This window comes from Pelophylax lessonae, assembly GCF_965119305.1.
Source record: "Pelophylax lessonae genome assembly, chromosome: 7".
Classification (NCBI taxonomy): Eukaryota; Metazoa; Chordata; class Amphibia; order Anura; family Ranidae; genus Pelophylax; species Pelophylax lessonae.
In genome coordinates, this window is record NC_138774.1 from 187,797,638 (window position 1) to 187,820,750 (window position 23,113).

At 45.1% G+C, this 23,113-nt stretch overlaps 1 protein-coding gene across 1 annotated transcript in view; it reads right to left on the reverse strand.

The window, feature by feature from the left end:
* Positions 1–23,113, reverse strand: part of QSOX2 (quiescin sulfhydryl oxidase 2) — a 134,911-nt gene that overhangs the window by 71,005 nt on the left and 40,793 nt on the right. The window contains exons 5-9 of the mRNA XM_082263784.1: positions 22,527–22,617; positions 21,929–22,074; positions 11,848–11,991; positions 7,866–7,995; positions 3,925–4,047 (exon numbers count right to left, since the gene is read on the reverse strand). Of these exons, the coding sequence (XP_082119910.1) occupies positions 3,925–4,047; positions 7,866–7,995; positions 11,848–11,991; positions 21,929–22,074; positions 22,527–22,617 (634 nt within the window). The remainder of the gene's footprint in view (positions 1–3,924; positions 4,048–7,865; positions 7,996–11,847; positions 11,992–21,928; positions 22,075–22,526; positions 22,618–23,113) is intronic.

Sequence of the window (23,113 nt, forward strand, 5' to 3'; positions counted from 1 at the left end):
GGCTTTAGCTATTAACATGTGACCCATTACCACATGTACATGGCGGGATAAGGATTCCACCTGTCTATCCATAGGATCTGAAAAGGTTGGCGACTCTTCCACCGGCGTCAGAGTCGCTTTATTCAACCTGGCCACCGGGGAATCCACTTTCGGCGGTACAGCCCATCTGGTATCCATTACCTCCACAAAGGGATAACGGCATGCAAAACGCTTAGTCACCACCAGCATGTGCTTAATGCGTCGCCATTGTTCATCCACGATGGAGTGAAACAAGTCAGGACAAGGGATAACTTTACCCGATTTGCAGAAGCCAAAAGACACCTGCGTACCCGACGCTGTGAGTTCATCAGCCATTTTAAGGGTTTGCCGTACAGAAACAAAATTTTCCACCAAGACGCGTTCTTGGGAGACAATGAAGACAGATCCTCTTCACCGTCAGAATGTGAAGACACTGACCACCTCAGGGTGGTCTGCGGCAACCATATCGGTGTCAGAATCCGAAGATCCTGCTAGCAGCACCAGAACAACCCGACCGCACTTTTGACATCAGGCTTTGCAGAAAAAACGCAATCTCTGGCTGCAACTGTGAGCCGGAAGGGCCCGCAGTCATTTCCAGGGAGTCTGCAGGTGATATTTTATCCTGGGACTCCATTTGCAAATACATTTTTTTTTTTTTTTTTGGTGCAATGTCCCTTTAAGACCGCGAAAGACGCGGTCTCCCCGTTATTACTGCAGACCCCCAAGACTGAGCAATGTATAAATATAGCAGAGCAGGAGAGGAAAGCCTACAGGGGACCCCAAGAACCTTTACCAGAGCCCAGATAACACCTGCAGTCCTGGTCAATGTCAAAACGAAAGTAACTCAGAAGAGCAGAAAAAGGCAGCAACTCTGCCTCAAGTATAGAAAAAATGTGCTGCATGCCAGTCCCACCCCCCCCCCCCCCCCCCATCACAAGCAAATGGCTGCTATACATTCTCAATGGGGAATCTTAGAAAATGGCTGCCTATACAAACTAAATGGGAACAAAGAGGTAATGAACCACGGCAAAATGGCAGCCCCCATGCGCGCCATGCGGTCTCCAGGACCCCCAAAAGGGGTCCAAGAACAAAAGTTAAGTAAGGGTCCCCATTCAAGGACCCCCCCCAGATGATTCCTCCCACTCAAGTGGCGAAAGCCGGCCGCATTATTACCGCCCCCTCCCCTCCAAGGCGAAAACCCACTAGGGGAGGGAGAAGCAAGAAATACCCCAAAGTAGACTTTCGGGGTGCCAGGGAACCAAGGGAACCATAAGCTCCTGACCATTCCAGGGAGGGACCCGCGCCCACCCCGCGACCACCAGGGGTTTTGGGGGGACAGGTTACTCACCATGCCATAGTTCAAGGCAGGCGCCACTCCGAAACAGATCACCTTCCCACCCGGGATGGGGGTGCTGTTAGCCAAGGGGAGGCTGCAACTGGATGTTCCAGGTTGCTCACAGGCTGGTCCCCATCCATCGGGGCACTGTCGTGGCGAGGCCTAGTTCTGGACTATAACCTGCTCACGCTCGCAGGCCAGGCTGGGAGATCTTAAGGATCTAGATTATCCAGTGCGAATACCAGCCGGCTGTTTGTAGATCCTCTGGATATTGGTCCACAGGAACTAACTAGAAAAAAAAAATAAAAAATATCACAAAAAACTTTCCCTGTTACAGCTAAGACCTAAGTCCCAGCAGGGAAACTAGGTCCTATCCCTGTCACTAGGCAGAACAAACTGTTTGAGTATAGCAGAGCCTGAGAGGCTATGCCTGCTGGGACACCCCTATAGGCGTGGACAAGTTTTTTTTCCGCCTAGTGCCTATCCATATAGTCTATGATTAAAACAGAGCTGCGTCTGTCGAATGTTGGAGAAAGGCCTGTTTTATAAAGTGCAAAGATATTAACAAATCTGGTTGCAGATTAGCATTTCATCTAGTTCACTAGCATATGGACATGTGCAGCTGCTGAATTGTCTGAATTGCATGCCAAGTATAAAGCCATATATACACACATTCTGAGTTTCAATTTGAATGAAATAAAGCAGGGCTAGAATCCCTCTAAATACAAGAACTATAAGGAAGACTTACTATCAGCTTCTAAGTTTTGTTGTCAAAGCTTAATTTAAGAAGCTGAAGTTAGAAACCATTTGGTTACTATGCACAGCTGCACCAGACTCTGTGTGCGCCAGTCTTAGTAAATCTTCCCCTATGGGCAGTATTTTTAAAGAATTGCATGCAAAACCTCTAGAGGTAAAACGGCAATGCTGGCTACTTTATTGGAGCTGCTCCATCAGTACGGCCTGTTTAACACGGGCCTTAGCTTGTATAAGAGCAGTGTAAAAGCTTTTATGTAGTTTTCACCAAGCTTTTTAAAGGCTGGGTTCACACGTCTAGCTGCAGGTTGCAGTCCGGAGCGATTCAGGGCAGAATTCCTCCTTAAATTTGCACCTGAACTGCACAGGACCCTTTTTAAAACTGCACCGCAGCTGCCCCAAACATGTGTAAACCGGCTCGATTGAGAGCCGGTCACATTCACATAATGCAAATTGGATGTGGTCTAAAACGCATCCAATTCGCATAAGTGAAACCAAGCCTAAAGCTTTTGACAAGCATAAAGCATCTTTCTTTAAACCTTTAGGGCTTGTTTACACCTGCTTTCCAATGCTCTCCGAGAAGCGAATTAAGCACAGATTGCACTTCAGAAAGCTTGCTGATCACACTACTCTTATACAAGCTGAAGTCTGTTGAAACAGGCCAACCATAGGCACTCATATGGTTGCATTTCATTTTTCTTTCACCGTTGCTATCTCTACATATCTGTGTACCAGCTCTGCGTGGAAACACTAGACTCCCTTTCAGTGTATGGGGCTACCCGTGATTTAAATGGTCCAAAATTCATGATACATTATGTATTAGCTTTTCTAATTTGTACTAATTTTAGGCATGCTAAAGACATAAGACTGTATGTATAGGGTCTACACACAATTTATTTTGCATATCTGTGCAAAGTTATTTAAAGAAAGACGAGAATGGTATTGGGGGGGGGGGGGGGGAGACAAGGATTCTAGGAAGTCTAAAATGAATATAACAGTGGTCAGTTGGTTTCTGTTCATTTGCAAAAAAAACTATTTTCTTTCAGACAGAAATAATGTTTAAGAAGCATAAAATACACATTCAAAATGAAATACTATTGAAAAGACAAAAATTTATTCAGTTTGGGGTACACAAAAACTAACTGAGACCCTCTGATCCAGTGTGCTGGTCTTAGGTAGAATGCACTTTGACTAGCTCAATCTCCATCTTGCCACTTTTTTTTTTTTTTTTAGAAATAAGCATACCCTTCTCTTTCTTAGGCTTCATTCACACATGAGGCTAGGGGGCAGTAAAACCACATGGTTGAACCATGGTTTTACTGTCTCCCAACCTCCGGCCTGAACGGGCATGCAGCCGCTCAAGGCTGTAACCATGCTGTGGCAAAGCGCTTCATGACTGCAGTAAAATTTAAACAGCATATCGCATTTGGCGGGCATTACTGCTGCCGAACATGACCAATCCAATAAAGTTCATAAGGTCACAAGTAATTGGTACTGTTAAATTAAAAAGGTGTACTACATTTTTTCCAGTTCTGTACACATTTGCTACTGTTGTACAAAACCCTGATGAAGGGGGAATCCTTTGAGCCCCTGAAACACGTTGGCCTTTTATGATACAAGTGTGAATTAAATTAAACCTGGATTTCATGTGTTCTGACACTTTCCACCTTGGGATACCCAGTCCCCACTTTAGCAAAGAGCTAACCTTTGGTCACCAGCCCTGGGAGTGCTGCCTAGGAATATTCATTCTCTCTACAGTGCTTAGGACCCGTTTTAAAGAATCCAGTTACTTCACTCATATTACCACCCTAACTTACCCGCATTTTGTTGTTGACTATATCCAAGATGGCATCATAAGGAATCTTAACCAGAGGCATACTGGCCAGCCACTCCTGCAGTGTTTCAAGCAACTTCATCACATGTAGGCGCCCTGGGAACAACTGAAAGGCATTTTTTAAGCACAAAAGCGCCAATTTTTAAAAAACCATATACAAGTACAATTTGTACAGCATAGCCCAAAATTACACAGTAAGGATAGTGTACCATTTACAAATGCATGTAGGTATTTTAGGTATTGAACACTTCCATTAGTGTGTGCCTAATAAATCACTAAGAGAATATGGTTTATAGTTTCAACTTTCCTTTAACAAATTTGTTCCATTGACTTGCTATTTTCCTGAACGTTGTTGCCTATTAAAGAGGTTGTAAACTAGTTTTTTTTTTTTTGTTTTTTTCACCCTGCAAGAGAAAGACATAATGAGCTAGTATGCATCGCATACTAGCTCATTATGCAATACTTACCTTAGAACGAGCCCCCGCCGTGCCGCTCACTCACCTCTATGACGGGCGACATGTCCAGTCGCCCGTCTTCCGGGATCGCGGCATCCGGCCATCTGATTGGCCGGAGCCGCGGCGACGTCACTCCCGCGCACGCGAGCCGACAGTCACGGCACGGGACTCTGAAGGAACGGCACGAGCCGCCGTTCCTTCAGAGCGCATGCGCCAGTGACGTCACTGGCTGCATGTAAGGTAAATATCTCCTAAACGGTACATGTTTAGGAGATATTTACAGTACCTATAGGTAAGCCTTATCATAGACTTACCTATAGGTACAAGTTGTAGAGGAGGGTTTACTTCCTCTTTAAATTACAGATGGCGCTTTATTAAAATTATTGGAGGCAGCATGAGAGGATAGTGCATAGCATAGCAATCAAGATTTGCATGGAAAATTTACCAGCAGAAAGAAGCAAAACCGTGGCAGGTGGCTGCAATGGACCAAAAAGGACTACAGGTAATATCTAACTGCAAGTGAATCAAAAGGAAGCACCTTTTAAGATCTCCATGGAGAAACAAGTAAACTGTCCATAACAACCAGAACTTGCCTTATAAAAGTGGCAACTGAATTTTCATTAGCTGCCAAGTAAAACCATAAGCCACTTTTTTTTTCTCTCTACTGTACAGATGTCACTTTAGATTAAAGTGGTCCTAAAGGCTTAAGTTTTTTTTTTCCCTAATGCATTCTATGCATTAAAGTGTTTGTAAAGTCCCGTTTTTTTTTTTTTTTTCTTTAAAAATAACAAACATGTTATACCTACCTGCTCTATGTAATGGTTTTGCACAGAGCGGCCCAGATCCTCCTCTTCTTAGGTCCCTCCCTCTTTAGTGCTCCTGACCCCTCCCTCCTATCCAGTGCCCCCACAGCAAGCACCCTGCTATGGGGACACCCGAGGAGTGTGAGGAGGAGGACACCCGAGGAGTGTGAGGAGGAGAAAACAGCCTATCGCCGGCTGCTGTTTTCTTTAGATGATCAGCTGTCATTGGCTGACAGCTGATCACGTGAAAAGGGGGCAGGATCGCCCCCTTACTCCGATCTGTGATCAGGCAAGTCTCATGGACTTGCTGATCACAGATCGAGCCAGGCCCACTCCGCAAAGCCACTCGTGCATGGGAGGACATAATTGTACGCCCTCCTGGCAATTTAGGTCCGCGCTATGGCGCGGGCACCATCTAGTTAAGATTAAAAAAAAAACCTGACTACAACCATTTTAAGATAAAAATAAAACCTTGTGCGCGCAGCACCCCCTTCTCAGCCCTCTAATACTTACCTGAGCCCCATCTTGATACAGCGATGTTCATGAGAGCCTTGGCCATCCGTGACTCTCCCTCATTGGCTTGGAGACCAGCAGGCGCCATTGCCTACCACGGCTGTAAATCCAGCTCAGTGAGCCAATGAGGTGAGAGGGGGCGGGGCCGAGCCGCAGTTCCGTGTCTGAATGGACATACAGAGAAGCGACTCGACTGGGGTGCCCCTCTGGGAGAACTCGACAGAATGAAGGGGCCAGGAGTGCTGGCGAGGGACCTGAGAAGGGGAGTATCAGGACTGCTCTGTGCAAATACACTGCACACAGCAGGTAAGTATGCCATGTTTGTTATTGATAAAAAAAAAATAAAAAAAAAGACTATTATCACTTTAAATAAATAACGCCTATATATTTTTGTAAATCCAGCAACAAATATATACTAAGCAGATATAGGAATTGTCTTCCCTGCACACAGCATAGGGTGCAGTAAATAGTAGCAGACTTTAGGATAACAGCACACAAATGCTGCATCTCTACCAAGTAACAATATTTTCTAAATGAGGCAGTGAGACTTCTCTACTAAAAGAACTGGAGTGTATTTATTGCTCGTTGCACATTACAGACAGGTTAGCACTACAATTGCTCCAAGGAATGAAGTGCAGAAATGTTGCACCTGCCACCCCGCTGGGTAACAAACATAAAGAAAGGCTTCACTCTGTAGAATTCACAGATTATAGGAGAAAAGGGGAGGTGCCACCTAAGTGCAGTATCAAAACGTCAGCGTTTATTGCACTAGGTATAAAAAAACTCACTCAGAAGCAAAAGATGTTCATGCACATCAAACTACTGTCAGTTTTGCAATTTCTGCTGTCTTACTGGCTTCACAAGAGGTCCAGAGGGCTGGAAGGGGATGTAAGCAGGCTGGGACATCTGGTGTGTACAGAGAAGTGCACACTAACTAGTGTGGACTGCAAAGTAGAAGCGACGTCACTGGAAGAGGCGGGAGTCGGGACTGAGACGGTCAGCAATGCAGGCTATGCACTTGGAGCTCACAGCTCCTTCTAAAACATATAAACTATTAAAGGCTAAACAATTGAGGCCATCCCTGGGAGTCTGCCTGCAGCAGAACGTTTTAAATGCTTATGTCAGCAAGAGACATATTGGATACATTCCGTGAATACTCTCACGTCAGAGGGGGCATCAACAGTAACCCTTTTTACATTATTACAAGCCTCATAATGGTGCATGAATGTGTAACAAGTATTCAGTCCGCTGGCTGTATTAGTCCAGCAAATGACCGTGGACATCATGCTCTTGTATTTAAACTGCTTTCCTCCAGGGAGCGGTAGGCCAGTAGAAGGAGCTGTGAGCATGTAGCCTACATTACTGACAGCCTCGGTCCTGACTCCCATCTCTTCCAGTGACGGCACTTCCCCTTTTGCGGTCCACACTGGTTAACTTCTCTGTACACACCAGGTGTCCCAAACTGCGTACATCCCCTTGCAGCCCTGTGGACCGCCTGCAGGATGGTGGAGATCACGAGACTTACAGTATTTTGACGAGCGTGAACATCTTTTGCTTCTTGTGTTTTTATACACGTCTTACAGTGTTCTTGGACATGAGGATAAGGATGGCTGCTGCCTCTAGCCTTCATTTACGTTTCAACTTGGACTAAAAGACTTTCTACACACTCTCCAAGCACCCGCTTACTTTTAGAGACATAGTGCACCAGAATCTTTATCTTTCGTTCACAGACTATACAAGATCAACCCCTTTTTACTTGTCTGACAAAAAAAAAAAAATATGAGATTTCCTTCCCAGCTAGCTCTACACTCTACTAAATATACATTTTTCAGAACATATAATCAAAACAATCCTGAATTGCGAATTTCGTACAGTGTGTTAAAAGTATTGCTCATAGGGACTGTGGTGGCTTTTTTTTCTTTTAAAGTGGCCACATATCTATTAGATCTACAATAGTGCTCAAGCAGTGCAAAAAACTTTATAGCCAAGGAGAGGGGAAGAGACATTGTTTTGAGTTCTTATTTTTTTCTAGCTTGGTGAGTAAACCCTCTAAAGGTTGGTAAAATGATTAGGTATTCTAAGATGTTGGGAAGCAGCCACAATTGGAACTTATGAGCTTGTTGCGGTCATAACAATCCAGTTAAATGTCACACCTTATGCAAGATGGTTATAAAGTCTTTAAATGCTTTCAGCTTCTCTCCCTCAAGTGTCTCGTGGGTGGCCAGTTCAACTCGCAAGAGGTAATGCAACCCTGATTCCAGGTCAGCTGTGTACATCTTGGACCTAAATGAGGAAATCAAGAGCTACAGTCAGGACACTGAGCTTACTCTGAAGAAAAGAAAAAAAAAAAAAAAAAGGATAGTTTTCTGATACTTTTCAGATCCACTAACAACTTGTTAGCTTCCTTCTATACGCTGATTTGTTTTGCATGTTCTAATTATGGCAACTACTAATCTGTAAATTATGCCAATTACCACATGTTCCTAAATACTATCAATGTAATTATATTTATGCTAAATACAGACATACATGAAGACAAATCAGAAGAGTACCAATCACAGAAAGGGAGAAAGCCACTTTATATTAATGTGCTCTAATGTGCTTTTAGGCATATCTAAACCCAAAAACAATGTAGCATATTCCATCTTACCAAGTCCTGAGGTGTGGTGGCTGCTTTTGGTTTCCTTATTCTGTTTTTTTCCCCTTTATTTTAACCTGGTTTTTATGGTGCCAGCAACACAATTCCTGTCTAAGTTTCACCCTAGGCTGCTCTCCTGATTTATCCAATAGACACCTTCTCCTCATCTCCATTACATAGGGATAAGGGGTTTTAAAATTCACAGAAGATGGCTTGGGATTTCAGATCACTACACGGGAAGCTACAAGGAATCTGGATTTTGCTAATTTCCTGTATTTGCAGAAAACATTTAGACAAAAAAAAAGTGCAGCTATCACATCTATAGACAATGCAATAAAACTGAATTTTTGTAAGAACTTACCGTAAAATCCTTTTCTCTGAAGTTCAAAGGACAGTCGCAGCTCCATCTAGTCAGAGACTATAGGGTTATATGCTCCTCCTATCAGGAAGAGGCACCAGGCTGGAAAAAAGGCTGCTTAAAAGCTTAACTACACCTATGGGGACAATCCCTGCAGGCATAACCCCACACACCCTGCTATCTTCAAACAGTTTAGTTGCAAACAGTGTTTAGAAAAGAAGAAACCCCATTCACTCAGAAGTAGCGGGGCAGGTACTCCGTCTGTCGAACTTCAGAGAAAAGGATTTTACGGTAAGTGCTTACAAAAATCCAGTTCTCTCTATCGTTCATCGACAGACGCAGCGCCATTTAGTCAGAGACTATAGGGATGTCCCAAAGCAGTATATTCATGAGGGGTGGGAAGACAACGCAAACAGAAACGTAATTGCCCAAAGGCTAAACTTAGCCAGCCAGGTAACATGGAGCTCCACCAGGAACAACTGGAGCTCACCCTGAAAACACAATACACCCAGCAAAGAGAAAAAAAAAAAAAAAAAAAAAAAAAAAACAACAGGTCTCTTTAAAACAGCAGCCTGCAAAACTTGCAGCCAAAGTAAGCATCCGAAGATGCCAACACATCTACTTTGTAAACGTATGCACAGACGACCAAGTTGCCGCCTTGCAAATTTGCAGCACCGACGCCTGATGGCGAAAAGTTCAAGAGGCACTCAGAGCTCTAGTAGAATGCGCCTTCACCGGGAAAGGAGGGACCTGACCCAGAATAAGCCTGAACTACCGCCTGCCTGATCCTTCTGGATATGGTCACCGCAGACGCAGCCAATACCTTACGAGATCATTCGGTAAGGAAAAAAGGGCGTCTGATTTTCGAAAAAGACTCAGTGGTCTCCAGATAGACCCTGATCGCCCGAACCACATCCAAAGAGTGCAACGCAAATTCCTTAGAATGTTTGGGCTTAGGGCAGAGTGAAGGCAACACAATGTCTTCATTCAGATGAAAATCAGACACAACCCTAGGAAGAAACGACTGATTAGGTCGAAGTAACACTTTATCCCTGTGTATCACCAGATAAGGTGAGCAGCAGGACAATACCGCCAGTTCAGATACTCTGCGAGCGGAAGTGATAGCCACCAAGAAGACAACCTTCTGGGACAACGAAAGCGGAGAAACCTCCTGAATGTTCTCAAAAGGAGGCTTTTTGAAGAACAAATAATACCAGATTGAGGTTCCACGGAGGTAGCGGGGACCTTCTCGGAGGAGCCATATGGGGCTCTCCCTGAATGAAGATACAAATCAAGGCATGCGCAGCCTGTCCAGCCTATGGACCTCAGGAAAATGGCCGCTCATGCATTCTCAATGGGGAATTATAGAAAATGGCTGCCCATATAATATAATGGGAATATAAAAATCATGATCCACGGCAAAATGGCAGCCCCCACAGCATGAAATGCGGTCTCCACGACTCCCAAAAGGGGGCCCAGTACAATAGGCATCAGAAGGTCCCTAACCAGAGGCCCACACAGGACAAGTCACCCCACTCAAAAAAGCGCCACAACAAAAGCATTATTACCGCCCCTAACGTCTGACTATTCCAGGGAGGAGCCCGCGTCTGCCCCAAAATCGCCAGGGGGACAATTTACTCACCATACCACAGTACCAGGTGGGTGCCATTCCGAAAAAGATCTCCTCCCACCCGGGATGGGGGTGCTGTCAGCCAAGTGGAAGCTGCGATTTAGGGCATTCCAGGTTGTGTGCGTCCCAGCGAGACAGTCCACTCGCAGGCTCGTCCCCATCCATCAGGACACTGTCGTGGTGAGGCCTAGTTCTGGACTATAACCCGCTCACACTCGCTGGCTAGGCTGGGAGATCTTAAGGATCTAAATTATCCAGTGTGAAACCTCAGCCAGCTGTTGCTTATAGTTCCTCTGGATTTTGGTCCTCAGGAACTAAATAGTGAAAATAAAAGAAATCACAAACTAACAAACTTTCCTAGAATAGCGAAGACCGAAGTCCCAGCAGGAAGCTAGGTCCTATTCCTTAAACTAGGCAGAAACAAACTGTTTGATGATAGCAGGGTGTGTGGGGTTATGCCTGCAGGGAAAGCCCCCATAGGTGCGGTTAAGCTTTTTTCCTGCCTAGTGCCTATTCCTGATAGGAGGAGTATAACCCTATAGTCTGACTAGATGGAGCTGTGTCTGTCGAACAATAGATGAATTACATTTTTGTTTGTAAAATTACACACACACTTAAAATTTTACCTATGTGTGGTGGTAGTTTCTATATCCTGCTTTTTTAGGTGTTTGATTGCACTGTAACACTTCTAAAATAATTCCAAAGTCACTATGTAAGCACCATAGAAGAAAGAAAAAAAAGAAAAAACAATGTGTGCCACTGCAAAGACATTAAATTGTGTGATGGGAACCAGTCTCATTTCCTCTTATTTTCTGAGCCTTACCCTAGAGTACCTGTGACAAAATCTTACAAACATAAAGGAAGAAGGCATGTACTTTAAATTGCTTACATGTTTTCTAAAACCAAATGTGTGTACATTGTTTTTAAAGACAAACTCAACTATGCCTGATGGCTTAATGGGTGTCACTAATTCCATATGAATTCAACAGGTTAAAACACAGGCAAACAAAATGACTGCCTTATAGCAGTGTCAAGGTTTCCTAAAGAATGGACAGGCAGCATTCTAATTGTAGGATACCTCATTAGATATCAGGTTCACTTATGCATGCAAAGCTAGTCCAATGTAGAATAAGCCTGTCCATTTTGCAGAATGCACAGCAAGATTAAAGCTGGCTCCAGTTGGATCGAAATTCTGGCAGTTCAGCAGGGACCAGCCAAATTTCAATCCATCTATGACCGTTCCTGTTCACTGTAATCGAACTAGCAATTAACCTGTTATGAACAGACTTGTTGGAAATGTTTGCTTTGATCAGCACTGCAGAAGAATCAGCTGCAGCGCTAATAATTGTATTCTGGCAGCAGGAGTCCCGCTGTCAGAATACAATAACACAACAGGGAGGATTCCCGCATACACCTCGAATGTGTGTGGATGGAGAAATCGGTACAGTTCTTTTTCAGATGAACAAAAAAAAACACACAAGCTTTATATGGGCAGCTTAAAGCACATACTTGTCATATTCTTTCCAGACAACATCCTCGTTATCATCCTCCTGCACCAGCTTCGGAGGATAGTCAGAGCGTGCCCCTGGTTTCTTCCTTACAGAAGGCAAGGATTTTAGATGAGAGGAGAAGACCGATCGCAGAGGTTTTACACTGAAAAAGAAAAAAATAAATGACTCTATATTTATTGAAAGTCAGTATATTTTCAAAGAAAATCCACATCAACACACAGAAACAGAAACAAAAAATTGTATTTACATAGAACACACTTCTCCAGAAAAGTGATTACATTAAAAGCAATTGTCTAATGTATACCTACATGCATTTTGTATGTCAGAATTTGAATGAATTTTACCCATATCAACTTAATAAAAAATAATGTTCTTTAGCAAGGAACAGACATTCCTTCTTAACCGCTTCAATACTGGGCACTTTCACCCCCTTCCTGCCCAGGCCAATTTTTAGCTCTCAGAGCTGTCACACTTTGAGTGATAATTGCGCGGTCATGCGACGCTGTACCCAAATTAAATTTTTAACATTTTTTTCACACAAGTAGAGCTTTCTTTTGGTGGTAATCACTGTTGGGTTATTTTTTGCTTAAAAAAAAAAAAAAGTTTCTTGGTTTGCCAGAAAATTTTGATGATGTGGCACTGACAGGCTGCACTTATGTGGAGGCACTAATATGCAGTACTGATGGGCACTGATGAGCAGGCACTGAAAGGAGATCCCTTCCGCCGTCATTTTACTATACTGTGGGCAGGAGGTAGTTAATTAAGCTACCAAAATTAGTGTGTGCTGTCAATTGCCTCCAGCATTGCTCCAGTTTTATTCTTGCTGAAAGCTGCCATTTTGCTGAAGCCCAGAGCTCCTCAACACGAGTAAATGATAAAGTGGAACCAATCCCATCAATTTAACAGTTGCCATGATTGCCGACTGTCACATTTGCTTGTTTTCTCAACCAAACCATCTAATGGCTTGTGTCCTAACTGATCACATGTGCAGCAACACGGCAGCTGCAGATCAAACAGAAGCAGCGTCCTTGGCTGTAAAGGATAGAAGGGTTTAATTCCACTTCAAGGCCGTCAGCAGATTGGTCTCTACAAATTCTTCAGTGCCTAAAAATAGAGAGCCACTGAGCATGTGAAGGATTAGGGTAAGAGTTTTACTGACTTTTAAGCAGTAGAGGCACTCATTTTTAATGTTTTACATAGCTATACCAGCAAAAGGGGCCAGCCTGAAGTAATCTAGCAGGACTTAATTTTCTGACTAATGTTCCCCCTTTTATTTATTTTATTTTGTCAGAAAAAAGTTTTATTGGGTCAATTCAAAAAGGCATACATTAGTAACAACATATACAAGGCATTGCATGTACATGCATTAGGACTTTCAAAGTAAACAACAGTAAAGAATGCCATACATTTGTCTTATAAGCATATTCTGCGTACCCAACACAATGTTAGTAGAAGACAATTCCCAGAACTATGGGCATGCAAAATATTTCTGCGTTTCTCAAGGAAAAGAAAAAGTGAAAACAGAACCCCTCTTGTGATTTGCAATATACAATGGAGTAACCCCTTGACAGCAGCCTGCACAATAAACAACCCTATTAACCCTAAAGCAATCTGTCACACACCAGTCTAAACGGTGCTAATCCTGGAACTTCCTGCCACGGTTGCCACATAGAATAAAATTTATTCAGGGCATTCCTATGGTATGTCAGTTTTTCTCGTATAAGCACCTTATTAACTTGGTCCACCCATTGTCCCCTACTAGTGGAGTAATCCAGTGTCTGGCAATCAGTTTTTAGGCTACATACAACAGCCGTAGAACCGCCGTATGTGCATTATGAGTCAGGGCTTCCTACTCCAGCGCAACAGACAGACAATGGGATCTCTCTGGAGCACAACCCCATAAACCAGGGAAATGGTATCCAGCACTTCCCCCTAGTACCTAAATAGCTTCGGGCATCTCCAGAACATGTGTAATAGATCACCATAATCACACTCACATTTAGAACAAAGGGGGGTGAGTCTAGCCACCCATTTATGCAATTGGATCGGCGTCCTGTACGCTCTGTGTAATGGATATAAATGAGAAAGCTTCTGCGAGGCCGAAACAGAGACCACGGGGGCGGATGCTAGACATAGTATCCATGTGTCATCGTTTATGACGCCCAGGTCCTTCTCCCATATCTCCCTGCATGGTAACGTAGACGATTCTTGAAGGGTGCCTAGTAAGGTATAGTAACTCCTAGAGATCATCCCCCTCCTATCCCCGTAACCACGTCATTTCCGACTTTGGTCTGTCGGCTTGGGACGCACATCCGGCGGGTGGAACGCACGGCGTTCCGGATACACACCGCAAAAGAGGAAGTTGTGGCTCCTAAGACAGACGTACCCGTTTTTAAACTACTGCCAATGTGAGTACCTGATTTTTATACTAATAAGAGTTTTCAAAACGATATTTCACTATATGAGGCATTCTTCCTCTATAGATGTCCTGGGATTGTCCTAATTTTCCCCTGGAGCACTGATGCCAGTTTGAGTCTATTCTAACCCCTCTGACAAGTGACCGGAGAGGAGGAATCTAGCAAAGAGGAACAGGGTCTGGACCCCTGCTACATGGAAGCGATCCCTAATATCGACCTGTGATTTACCCCTGTAGGGGTACTTAGCACCGGTAAGCGTGGGGTATACCGAGAGGGGAGCACCCAATTCCTCACCTGCACATCCACTCCGAGTCACCTCAAAAAGAGCACCTTATCAATTTTGTGGACTTTGCACATAGTTATACCGTTTTGGACTTTCTGCACATTGTTATATATATTTTTGCATTTTATAAGATTCTTATATTATTCCAATTTTTAGATTTTTCATATATATATATATATATATATATATATATATATATATATATATATATATATATATATATATATATATATATATATATATATATATATATATATATATATATATATATATATATATATATATATTCTTTCCAGTTACATTGCTTAATAACTTATTAATATTACCAGATTTCTTCAGTATTTATTTATTCACCACCTGGCACCCTATTGCACATGATCTAATTTATGTCCTAATGTGTATGATATGATCTATGGATATGTGTTCCATGTGACATCATTTATTTGAGGTTATTTGATATTATCCTTTTTGGCACTTTATTAATATATATTGCACAGGTCACCTACCCCCCTCTTTTATTCCATGTAGGTGTGAAATACTAGTGTAAGATCAGTTTGAACACCATACATGGCCAGAGGGTATTGATTAGCAATTTCGGACACTTCGACTCCACACACTCTTTTGACATACCTTTTCGCAGGCAGTGCCAATCACTTCATCCCTCTTTTTATACATTTATATAATCCTTTTAGGGCTATATCCTGAAGTGGCCTGCAGCCACTTTTTCATCTTTATTCCTGAGCGCGGATTCCCCCTTTCTTTCACTCTATATTTTAAGCCCCTGGAACAGCAGCGCTGTTATTGTATTCAGCTTAGAGAGAACGCTGGACAAGAAGTGACCAAAAAAACACTAGAGGCCAAGCAGTGCCTGTGAACACATAGGCTAACACAAAACGGTGCCTAATGTTACAGTATAGGAAGCTCAGGGAAAATGGCTGCCGCCCAAACAGCACGGTTGCCCACACTTAAGATTGCGCAGAAAACAGCGCCAACCACTCAGGGAGACAAAGAAAATGGCTGCTGCCCTTACATAGATGCAGCTCGATTCCCACACTTAAAATGGCGGCCGAAAACGGCACCAGCGGTCAGGAGCCTAGGGAATGAGGCCTTCACAGGGACCCACCACAGGGGATCCCCCCGGGGACCGTGACATTGTCACACCCCTTCCCTCAGGTGTTAGTCGCCGCTATAGCACCCCCAGTGGGAGCAGGGAGGGCAGGACCCGTCCTGTCAGGCCAGGTGGATATTTTAGGAAACACAGCCCTTTAATCCCTAGGAGTGGGCCCACAGTTCCCCCACAGGCATCTGTCCCAGGGACACGGGGGGCTTGCATGGACCGTGGAGCTCCGCTCCGATACAGCTTGCCTCCCACCCTGAGTGAGGATGCTGCCAGCCAAGAGGGGTACGCTGCAACTCAGGACGTTCCAGGTTGAGGCTTCCCGGTGAAAGCATCTGTTCGCAGGCTTGTCCCCATCCGTCAGGGCTCTGTCGTGGCGAGGCATGGGTAGACCGCAACCTGCTCACGCTCGTTGGCCAGGCTGGGAGACCGTAAGGATCTAGATCATCTAGCGAAACCTCAGCCCGGCTGTCGCTTTTAGTTCACCAGGAGGATCCCCCCACACTAGCTAGCGATAGTAAATAAAGAAAAGTAAGCATTTCTTGAAAGAAAAGAAAAACTGGGACCGGAGTCCCAGCAGGGAACCTAGGTCCTACTCCTAAGCTAGGCAACAAGAAACTGATTCTATGAGCAGGTGTGTCTGGGGTCATGTGGATAGGACAGCCCCTAAAGGCATGCCTAGTGAAAGCTTTTACTGCCTAACTACTCCTGAAGAGGGCACACATAACCCATTAGTGAAGAAACTTCCAGAGCTGCGTCTGTCAGAGGACGTAAGAGAAAAAAAAGTTATCTTTCCATTTCAGTCTGCAGTATGACAGGATCATTTGTCAATGGCAAATTCAAATTTCAGATTGATTTAGAAAAAACCGTCACAAAAAACAGGTAAGAGGCTAAAAACCTAAGTACAATACCAAAAACATGAGGCTAGCTGGGATTGGGAGGGGTTATATAGGGCAGCCTTCTCCACCCAGGGTGCCTTATGGGTTCTTCATGGAAGTCTTGGCAAAATTCCTAAAACTTGCCTTAAGTTTTCCAAAAACTGTCAACGTACCAGCAAGTGGATCAAGCCTGCCTTTTTATTACACAGTCACAGTTTTTTTATTGTGCAACATTACAACCTTGGGAAATATGCGGGCCAGCTGCAGGTGTCACAACGATGACGTCCTTGGTTCATTAAGTGGTCAGGCGTCTCCACAGCACCCTTACTTTTGCCTCCCCAGTCCCTCTCCATAAGCATTAGGGTCACATTAGCTAAGCGAAGGAGAGAAAAATTAGGGAGAAGAGAACCACTGGAATACTAGTCAGTACCAGAGTGCAAAGAAGTATTTGCTTTGTAAAAATAAATTGCCTCCAATTTTGGGTGTCTTAAAGAAGTTGTAAAGTCAGAAGGTTTTTTTATCTTATATATTCTATACATTAAGATTAAAAACCTTCCGGGTGAAGCAGTCTCCCAGCACCCCCTAATACTTACCTGAGCCCATCTCTGTCCAGCCATGTTCAAAAGTCCCTTGGCCGTCTTCAACTCTCCCTCCTGATTGACAGACACAGCCACGGCGCCATTGGCTTCCACAGTTGTCAAAGTCAGTTTGCCTGATTCCTTGCGGGCTCATATCACTGTCTTGGCCAAGGAGGGTAAAGACCCACTGCTATGTGCGAGCTACCAGCCGATTTCTCTCCTGAATATTGATCTAAAACTATTCACCAAGATCCTTGCCTCTAGATTGGCTCCCCTGCTCCCAGGTTTGATCCACGATGATCAAGTAGGTTTTGTTACTGCCCGGGAAGCCCGGGACAATACCGCTAAGGCAATTAATCTCATAGGTTATGCTAATAGCCACCGTATCCCGATGTTGGTCCTGTCGACGGACGCCGAAAAGGCGTTTGACCGGGTGAACTGGGATTTTCTGCTAGCTACCATGGAGCATGTTGGTCTGGGGGGAACGCCAGTTGTCGTGGATCAGGGCCATTTACTCCAGGCCCTCGGCTAGGGTGAAGGTCAACGGGTCTCTCTCACACTCCCTCGACATCGCAAATGGCACTCGCCAGGGGTGCCCGCTCTCCCCGTTGATTTTTGTTCTCGCTCTTGAGCCTTTTCTGAGGACAGTGAGGGCGAATGCGGATGTGGCCGGACTGTCGGTAAGTGCAGGGGAGTCGCCTAAAGTGGCGGCATACGCAGACGATCTACTTTTCTTCTTGACACGCCCTCTCACTTCCCTCCCGAATCTCTTGCGAGAATTTCGGGTTTATGAGTCGTTATCTTTCTATAAAATTAACCAATCAAAGTCAGAGGCGCTGGCGGTCGGTTTACCGGCCTCTCTGTCGACTCTCCTTAGAGCGGATTTTCCTTTTAAATGGGGTTTGTCCCACATCAAGTACCTGGGGATTTATCTCCCGGGTTGCCCGGAGAAAATCTTCGATTGTAACTTCCCACCTCTTTTGACTCGCATCAAGCAAGACTTAGAAGGGTGGCGCCGAGGGACTTTTTCCTGGTTCGGTCGCTGCAACATTATAAAGATGAACATCATGCCCCGCCTCTTGTATGTGCTCCAGGCGCTGCCCATTAAGGTCCCATCCTCCTACCTCAAGAGGGTGAACAGGGTGTTCCGGGAGTTCCTGTGGCTTCGGGGTTCCCCCCGCTTGGCGCTGCGGGTGCTCCGGATGCCTAAATTGAGTGGGGGCATGGCAATGCCGGACGCAGTCCTCTATTACGAAGCATGTCATCTTTCTCGCATTATAGACTGGTATCGCCACGGTTCCATGAAACAATGGGTCCGCCTGGAGCGTTTGTCAGTGGGGACTCCCTTGGAGTCCGCCCTTTGGAGCTCTGGCCCTGTTCCCAGGGACTTGGATACCCATCCGACCATTGGACCCACGCTGGCGGTGGGCAGGCGTCTTTGCCACAACGGCCAGTTGGCGTCCTCTCCCTCGCCCCTTCTCCCGGTGATTGATAACCCAGACTTTGGGCCCGGATTGGATCAACCTGGATTTAGGTTCTTGAAGACCCAGGGGGTTCACCAAGCACGGAACTTTGTGAGGGCGGGGGCTTGGATTTCGCGCTCCCATATGAACTCTACGGCGCCCTTTACCTCCTTGTCCTTTTGGCAGCGGATCCAGTTGGCTCATTTTCTACAAGCTCTTCCTTCGGCGCCTCAATTTTCGAGGCGGCTCACGTACTTTGAAGATCTTTGCTCCGACACGTCTCCCCTTCGCCACACGGTCTCTCTGGTTTACCGGGCGCTGGCCTCGCCGGGCGAATCTTTCCGCCTCCCATTTATTGCCAAATGGGAGAGGGACCTGAATGTGTCTTTTGCAGACCATCATGTTGAGAGGATATTATTTTTCACTTACAAGACCTCCCGCTGCTCGCGGTATCAGGAAGTGGGCTATAAGACCTTGACCCGCTGGCACTATACTCCGGTTAGGCTTCATCGCATGTTCCCGACCTGCCCGGATGTCTGTTGGCGGTGTGGGGAGGAGGATGGAACCTACCCACACGTCTTTTGGTCATGTTCGAGTTTACAGTCTTTCTGGAAGGAGGTCCTCCGCATTGCCCAGAAATTTACGGACCATCCCCTCACCCTAGACCCAGCACTCTTCCTCCTTCATCACCATGAATATCCGAGGGCGTCCTATCGGAAATCAATTCTGCCCCTTCTGTTCACGGCAGCTAAAAGCTGCATCCCTCCGCTATGGAAGCAGACACAGCCTCCTACGGTAGCCATGTGGCTCCGCAAGGTCTCTTGCCTCAATGAACTGGAAGATCTAGTAGCCACTGAGCACGGTACACGAGAGAAGTTCCTGAAACGCTGGTTCTACTGGCATGAATTTAAATACACTCCGGAATATACAGAGTTGCTTACCCGCTGATGGTCGCTGAACGGGGGTCGGCCGGCCTCCCCCCACTCTCCTCCTTGGTGCTCCCCTGTTCCCTTATTTCTCCACCTTGGTCCCCTCCCCTCTTCTCTTTCCCTCTTTGTCTTTTTTCCTGTAGCCCCTCCTTTTCTTTTTTGGCTTTTAGCATACCGTCTATAAGTTTATTCATCCTCTATACCGCTGATGAGTACTGGCCATGATATGTTTGGCTCCCTATTAGGTTGGTCGGTCAGTTTCAGGGAGTGATGCGGTGCGACACCCCTTTGGGGGAAGTACCGCCATTGGGTCCTCTGGGGTGTGCCGCGGCACTCGGGTGCACCTGAGGGGGGCCTCCCTTCCCTGGTAGCCGGCCATGAGAAGGATGCCGGTCCGGTGGGGCGGGGGGGGGTCTGCCTGAAGGTGCCCTGAGAATTTATTTGTTCACTATTCAGCTCTAACAGCTAAGGCCGTTGGCCTCACAGGGGGTGTACATTATGTTCCTTATGCGCTATATGGATGCCTTAGTGTTACGTTAATACACCTTGAACTGCTGTCTGCACTGTCTTCAATTTGTCATATGTTCGCTGTACCTGGAATTTGGCTGTACCTGTTGTTGATCTGTGGTATGCTTGTACGTTTTTTTCTCTCTCTAATAAAGAATTTTGAGAAAAAAAAAGTCAGTTTGCCAATCAGGAGAGGGGGCAGGGCCGAACGGCAGCTCCATGTCTGAATTGACGCACGAAGCTGCAGCTCGGCTCAGGTGCCCCCATAGCAAGCTGCTTGCTGCGGGGCACTCGACAGAAGGCAGAGGCTAGAAGCATTAACTAGGGACCCGAGAAGAGGAGGATCCAGGCTGCCCTGTGCAAAACCGAACTAATGAAGTTGTGACATCTAAGACGAATGACCCAACGCGTATAGGGGGCGGAGACCTCCGAACGAATGGCAATCCGGCAGCTGGCTCCCTCATCTTATCCACGAGACAAGTGTTTTTGACCCACAAAGCTTTGTAGTGCAACCCCACATAAGTTATACCATTTCTATACTAATAAAAGGAGATCTTTAGCAGAGAGCAGTAGATTGTCATTTCCTTCTTTACATGTACACAGGATAATGTGGGGAATGGTCTGAGATCAAGGTAACCAGTCATATTACCTTAACAAGTGCTCCCAGAGGAAACGAGTAACAGTGCCCTACTAAGTGAGCCCAAAGGAACACCACCTGTTGAGAAAAGACTAATACCCCTCAGGGGAACTGCTTACTTGGACCCAGTGGTTACAAACGAGTCTAAGCATAAGGTGAGTCGAAGCACTAGCACTTTTGAAGCACCTGCCAAGCACTTATTCCAGCATATGTTGCACAGAGTGATTTTTAATTCCTGAACGGATTGATATACCCTGAACATCTCACTGCACTTTATAAGAATTGTTTTATAACTTTCTTGCACGCTGTCACCTTTGTTATACCGGAGGCACTTTAAAGATTTTTTGTAAAGTGATTGTTAGCATTTTATGATAATAATTTGCACTATCCTATTAGCACTTTGTCACTTTGATTAGTTATAAGCTTTTTATTTTTCTTATTTTGTTTATTTTTGCACAGTGGTCTCAAATATATTTACCGCTATACCTTTGATGTATGAAGTCCCTAGTACAACCCCTCCTCCACACTGCATGCCTCAGTCCTTTGATAAAGCAGCACTAAGGGCCTGAACAAAAAAAGAGGGGCAGATGTTCTTGCTTTCCTTCTTGTCTGTTAAGGGACACAGGAATTCAAATGCAGTAAGCAAAAGCAGTCTACCTAAGGGATGGGCACGCAGCAAGAACAAAAAATAAATAAAAAAATAGAACTACTACAGGGCAGCTCACTAGAAGGACCAGGGATCACCTGCAGCCCAGGAGAGGTTAAAAGGTACAACACCTGAATGGAAGTAGTATCCACAAATATTGAAACGAAAAAGAAAAAAAGGCAAGCATTGGTTAGACTTTTTGCAGCAGAGCTGGGTAAAAGACATCCACCCTCCTAGGAAACTAGCAAATACTGTAACTGGTGCATACTGGATACAGGACGGGTTATGCTGAAAGTTAGCTTACAATTTTTTCTGTTTGCCAGTGTCAGTTCCTCCTGTAGGCAGCAAAACCTGAGTATCCGATTTCCTGTGTCCCTCAAAGAACGAGAACGAAACATTCTGTTGCACGTTTGAATAAAATTTCCCATTCTTGAAAACAAAATGCATAAAACACAAACAAATGAAGAAAAGTGAGACACTAGAGCCATTCTGGAGGGGAAATGATCAGCAGTTACTATGTTACGGCCGAGTAACATTAAACCGAGTACTGTGAAAACACACAGCATCATCCATTTAGAGGAAAGGAAAGCGCCTTGTATCTCTTACAGACACTTAGTTACTTACATGTTAATTAATCCGTGAGTACCGTTGGGGTAGATCAGGTAACACGATGGGACGGAGACAATACCAAGCGTCTCTAACAGAGCCTTATCTGAACTTAACGCTCTGTGCACCAAAATGTTTTCATACTGCATCAAGTCCAATATTACCTGGAAGAGGGGGAACGATCATTGTCAGCACAGAACACACATTTTTAGTACATAATGTGTAAGTGATTTCACTCGCGCCTCTGGTATATATAATGTATATTTAGGGAAGCTGCAAGTCAAAAATAACCAGAAGGTAATTTTAAATTAGTAGGTGTGTAACTGCGCTATCCCACCTTATGTGTGGTGGGAACTAAACCCAATGTGCCAATACCTCAGGGCAAAAAAAAAATTAAATAATGCCAATATCTTCTCAACAGTGGAGATAATTACACAGGGTCAGAAGCCAATCAGTTCAACCTAAGAGCCAGGAGATATGCTTTTGACAGCAAAAAAGGCTAAAAATATAGAACAACTGTAATTATTTTGGGTTATTGGCATTGTTGCTCCGGAGATCATCATACAAAATTAACAAATAATTTAAAATACATATTTATAAAAACGAAAACACACACCTCCCGTCCAATATAGGAGTTCTCGCTCTCAAAAATTAACGTGGTGTAATGGGGTTCCTTTTTGCCAATAAGAGAGCTGATGTCCTTTGAGCTGTAAAACATAAAAAGATAAGGATAACGCAGAGCCATTGTGAGGCAGAAGAGCATTTTTTTTCCCAGAAACCAACATGGACGACAACCCAGCTCTCCCCTCCAATTTATAACTGCCAGTTGTTATTTAAAGTGCTTGTAAAGGCTTAAGGTTTTTTTACCTTGATGCATTCTGAGAAGCTCCCCCCTCAGCCCCCCTAATACTTACCCAAGTCCAATAATGATCCAGGGATGTGCACAAGACCCGAGGCTCTCCCAGGTCTCTACCCCCCCGATTGGCTAAGATGCAGCAGCAGGAGCCATTGGTTTCTGCTGCCTTCAATCACAGGCAGGGAGAAGGGAGTGGGGGCAGGACTGAACCACGCTCTCTGTCTTATGGGCAAATAGAGCCAGGTCGGGAGCAAGCACGCACGACTGCCCCCACAGCAGGCTGCCTGCTATGGGGGCACTTTGCAAGGGGGGGGGGGACCCAGAGCGCCTGCGGGGGACCTGAGAAG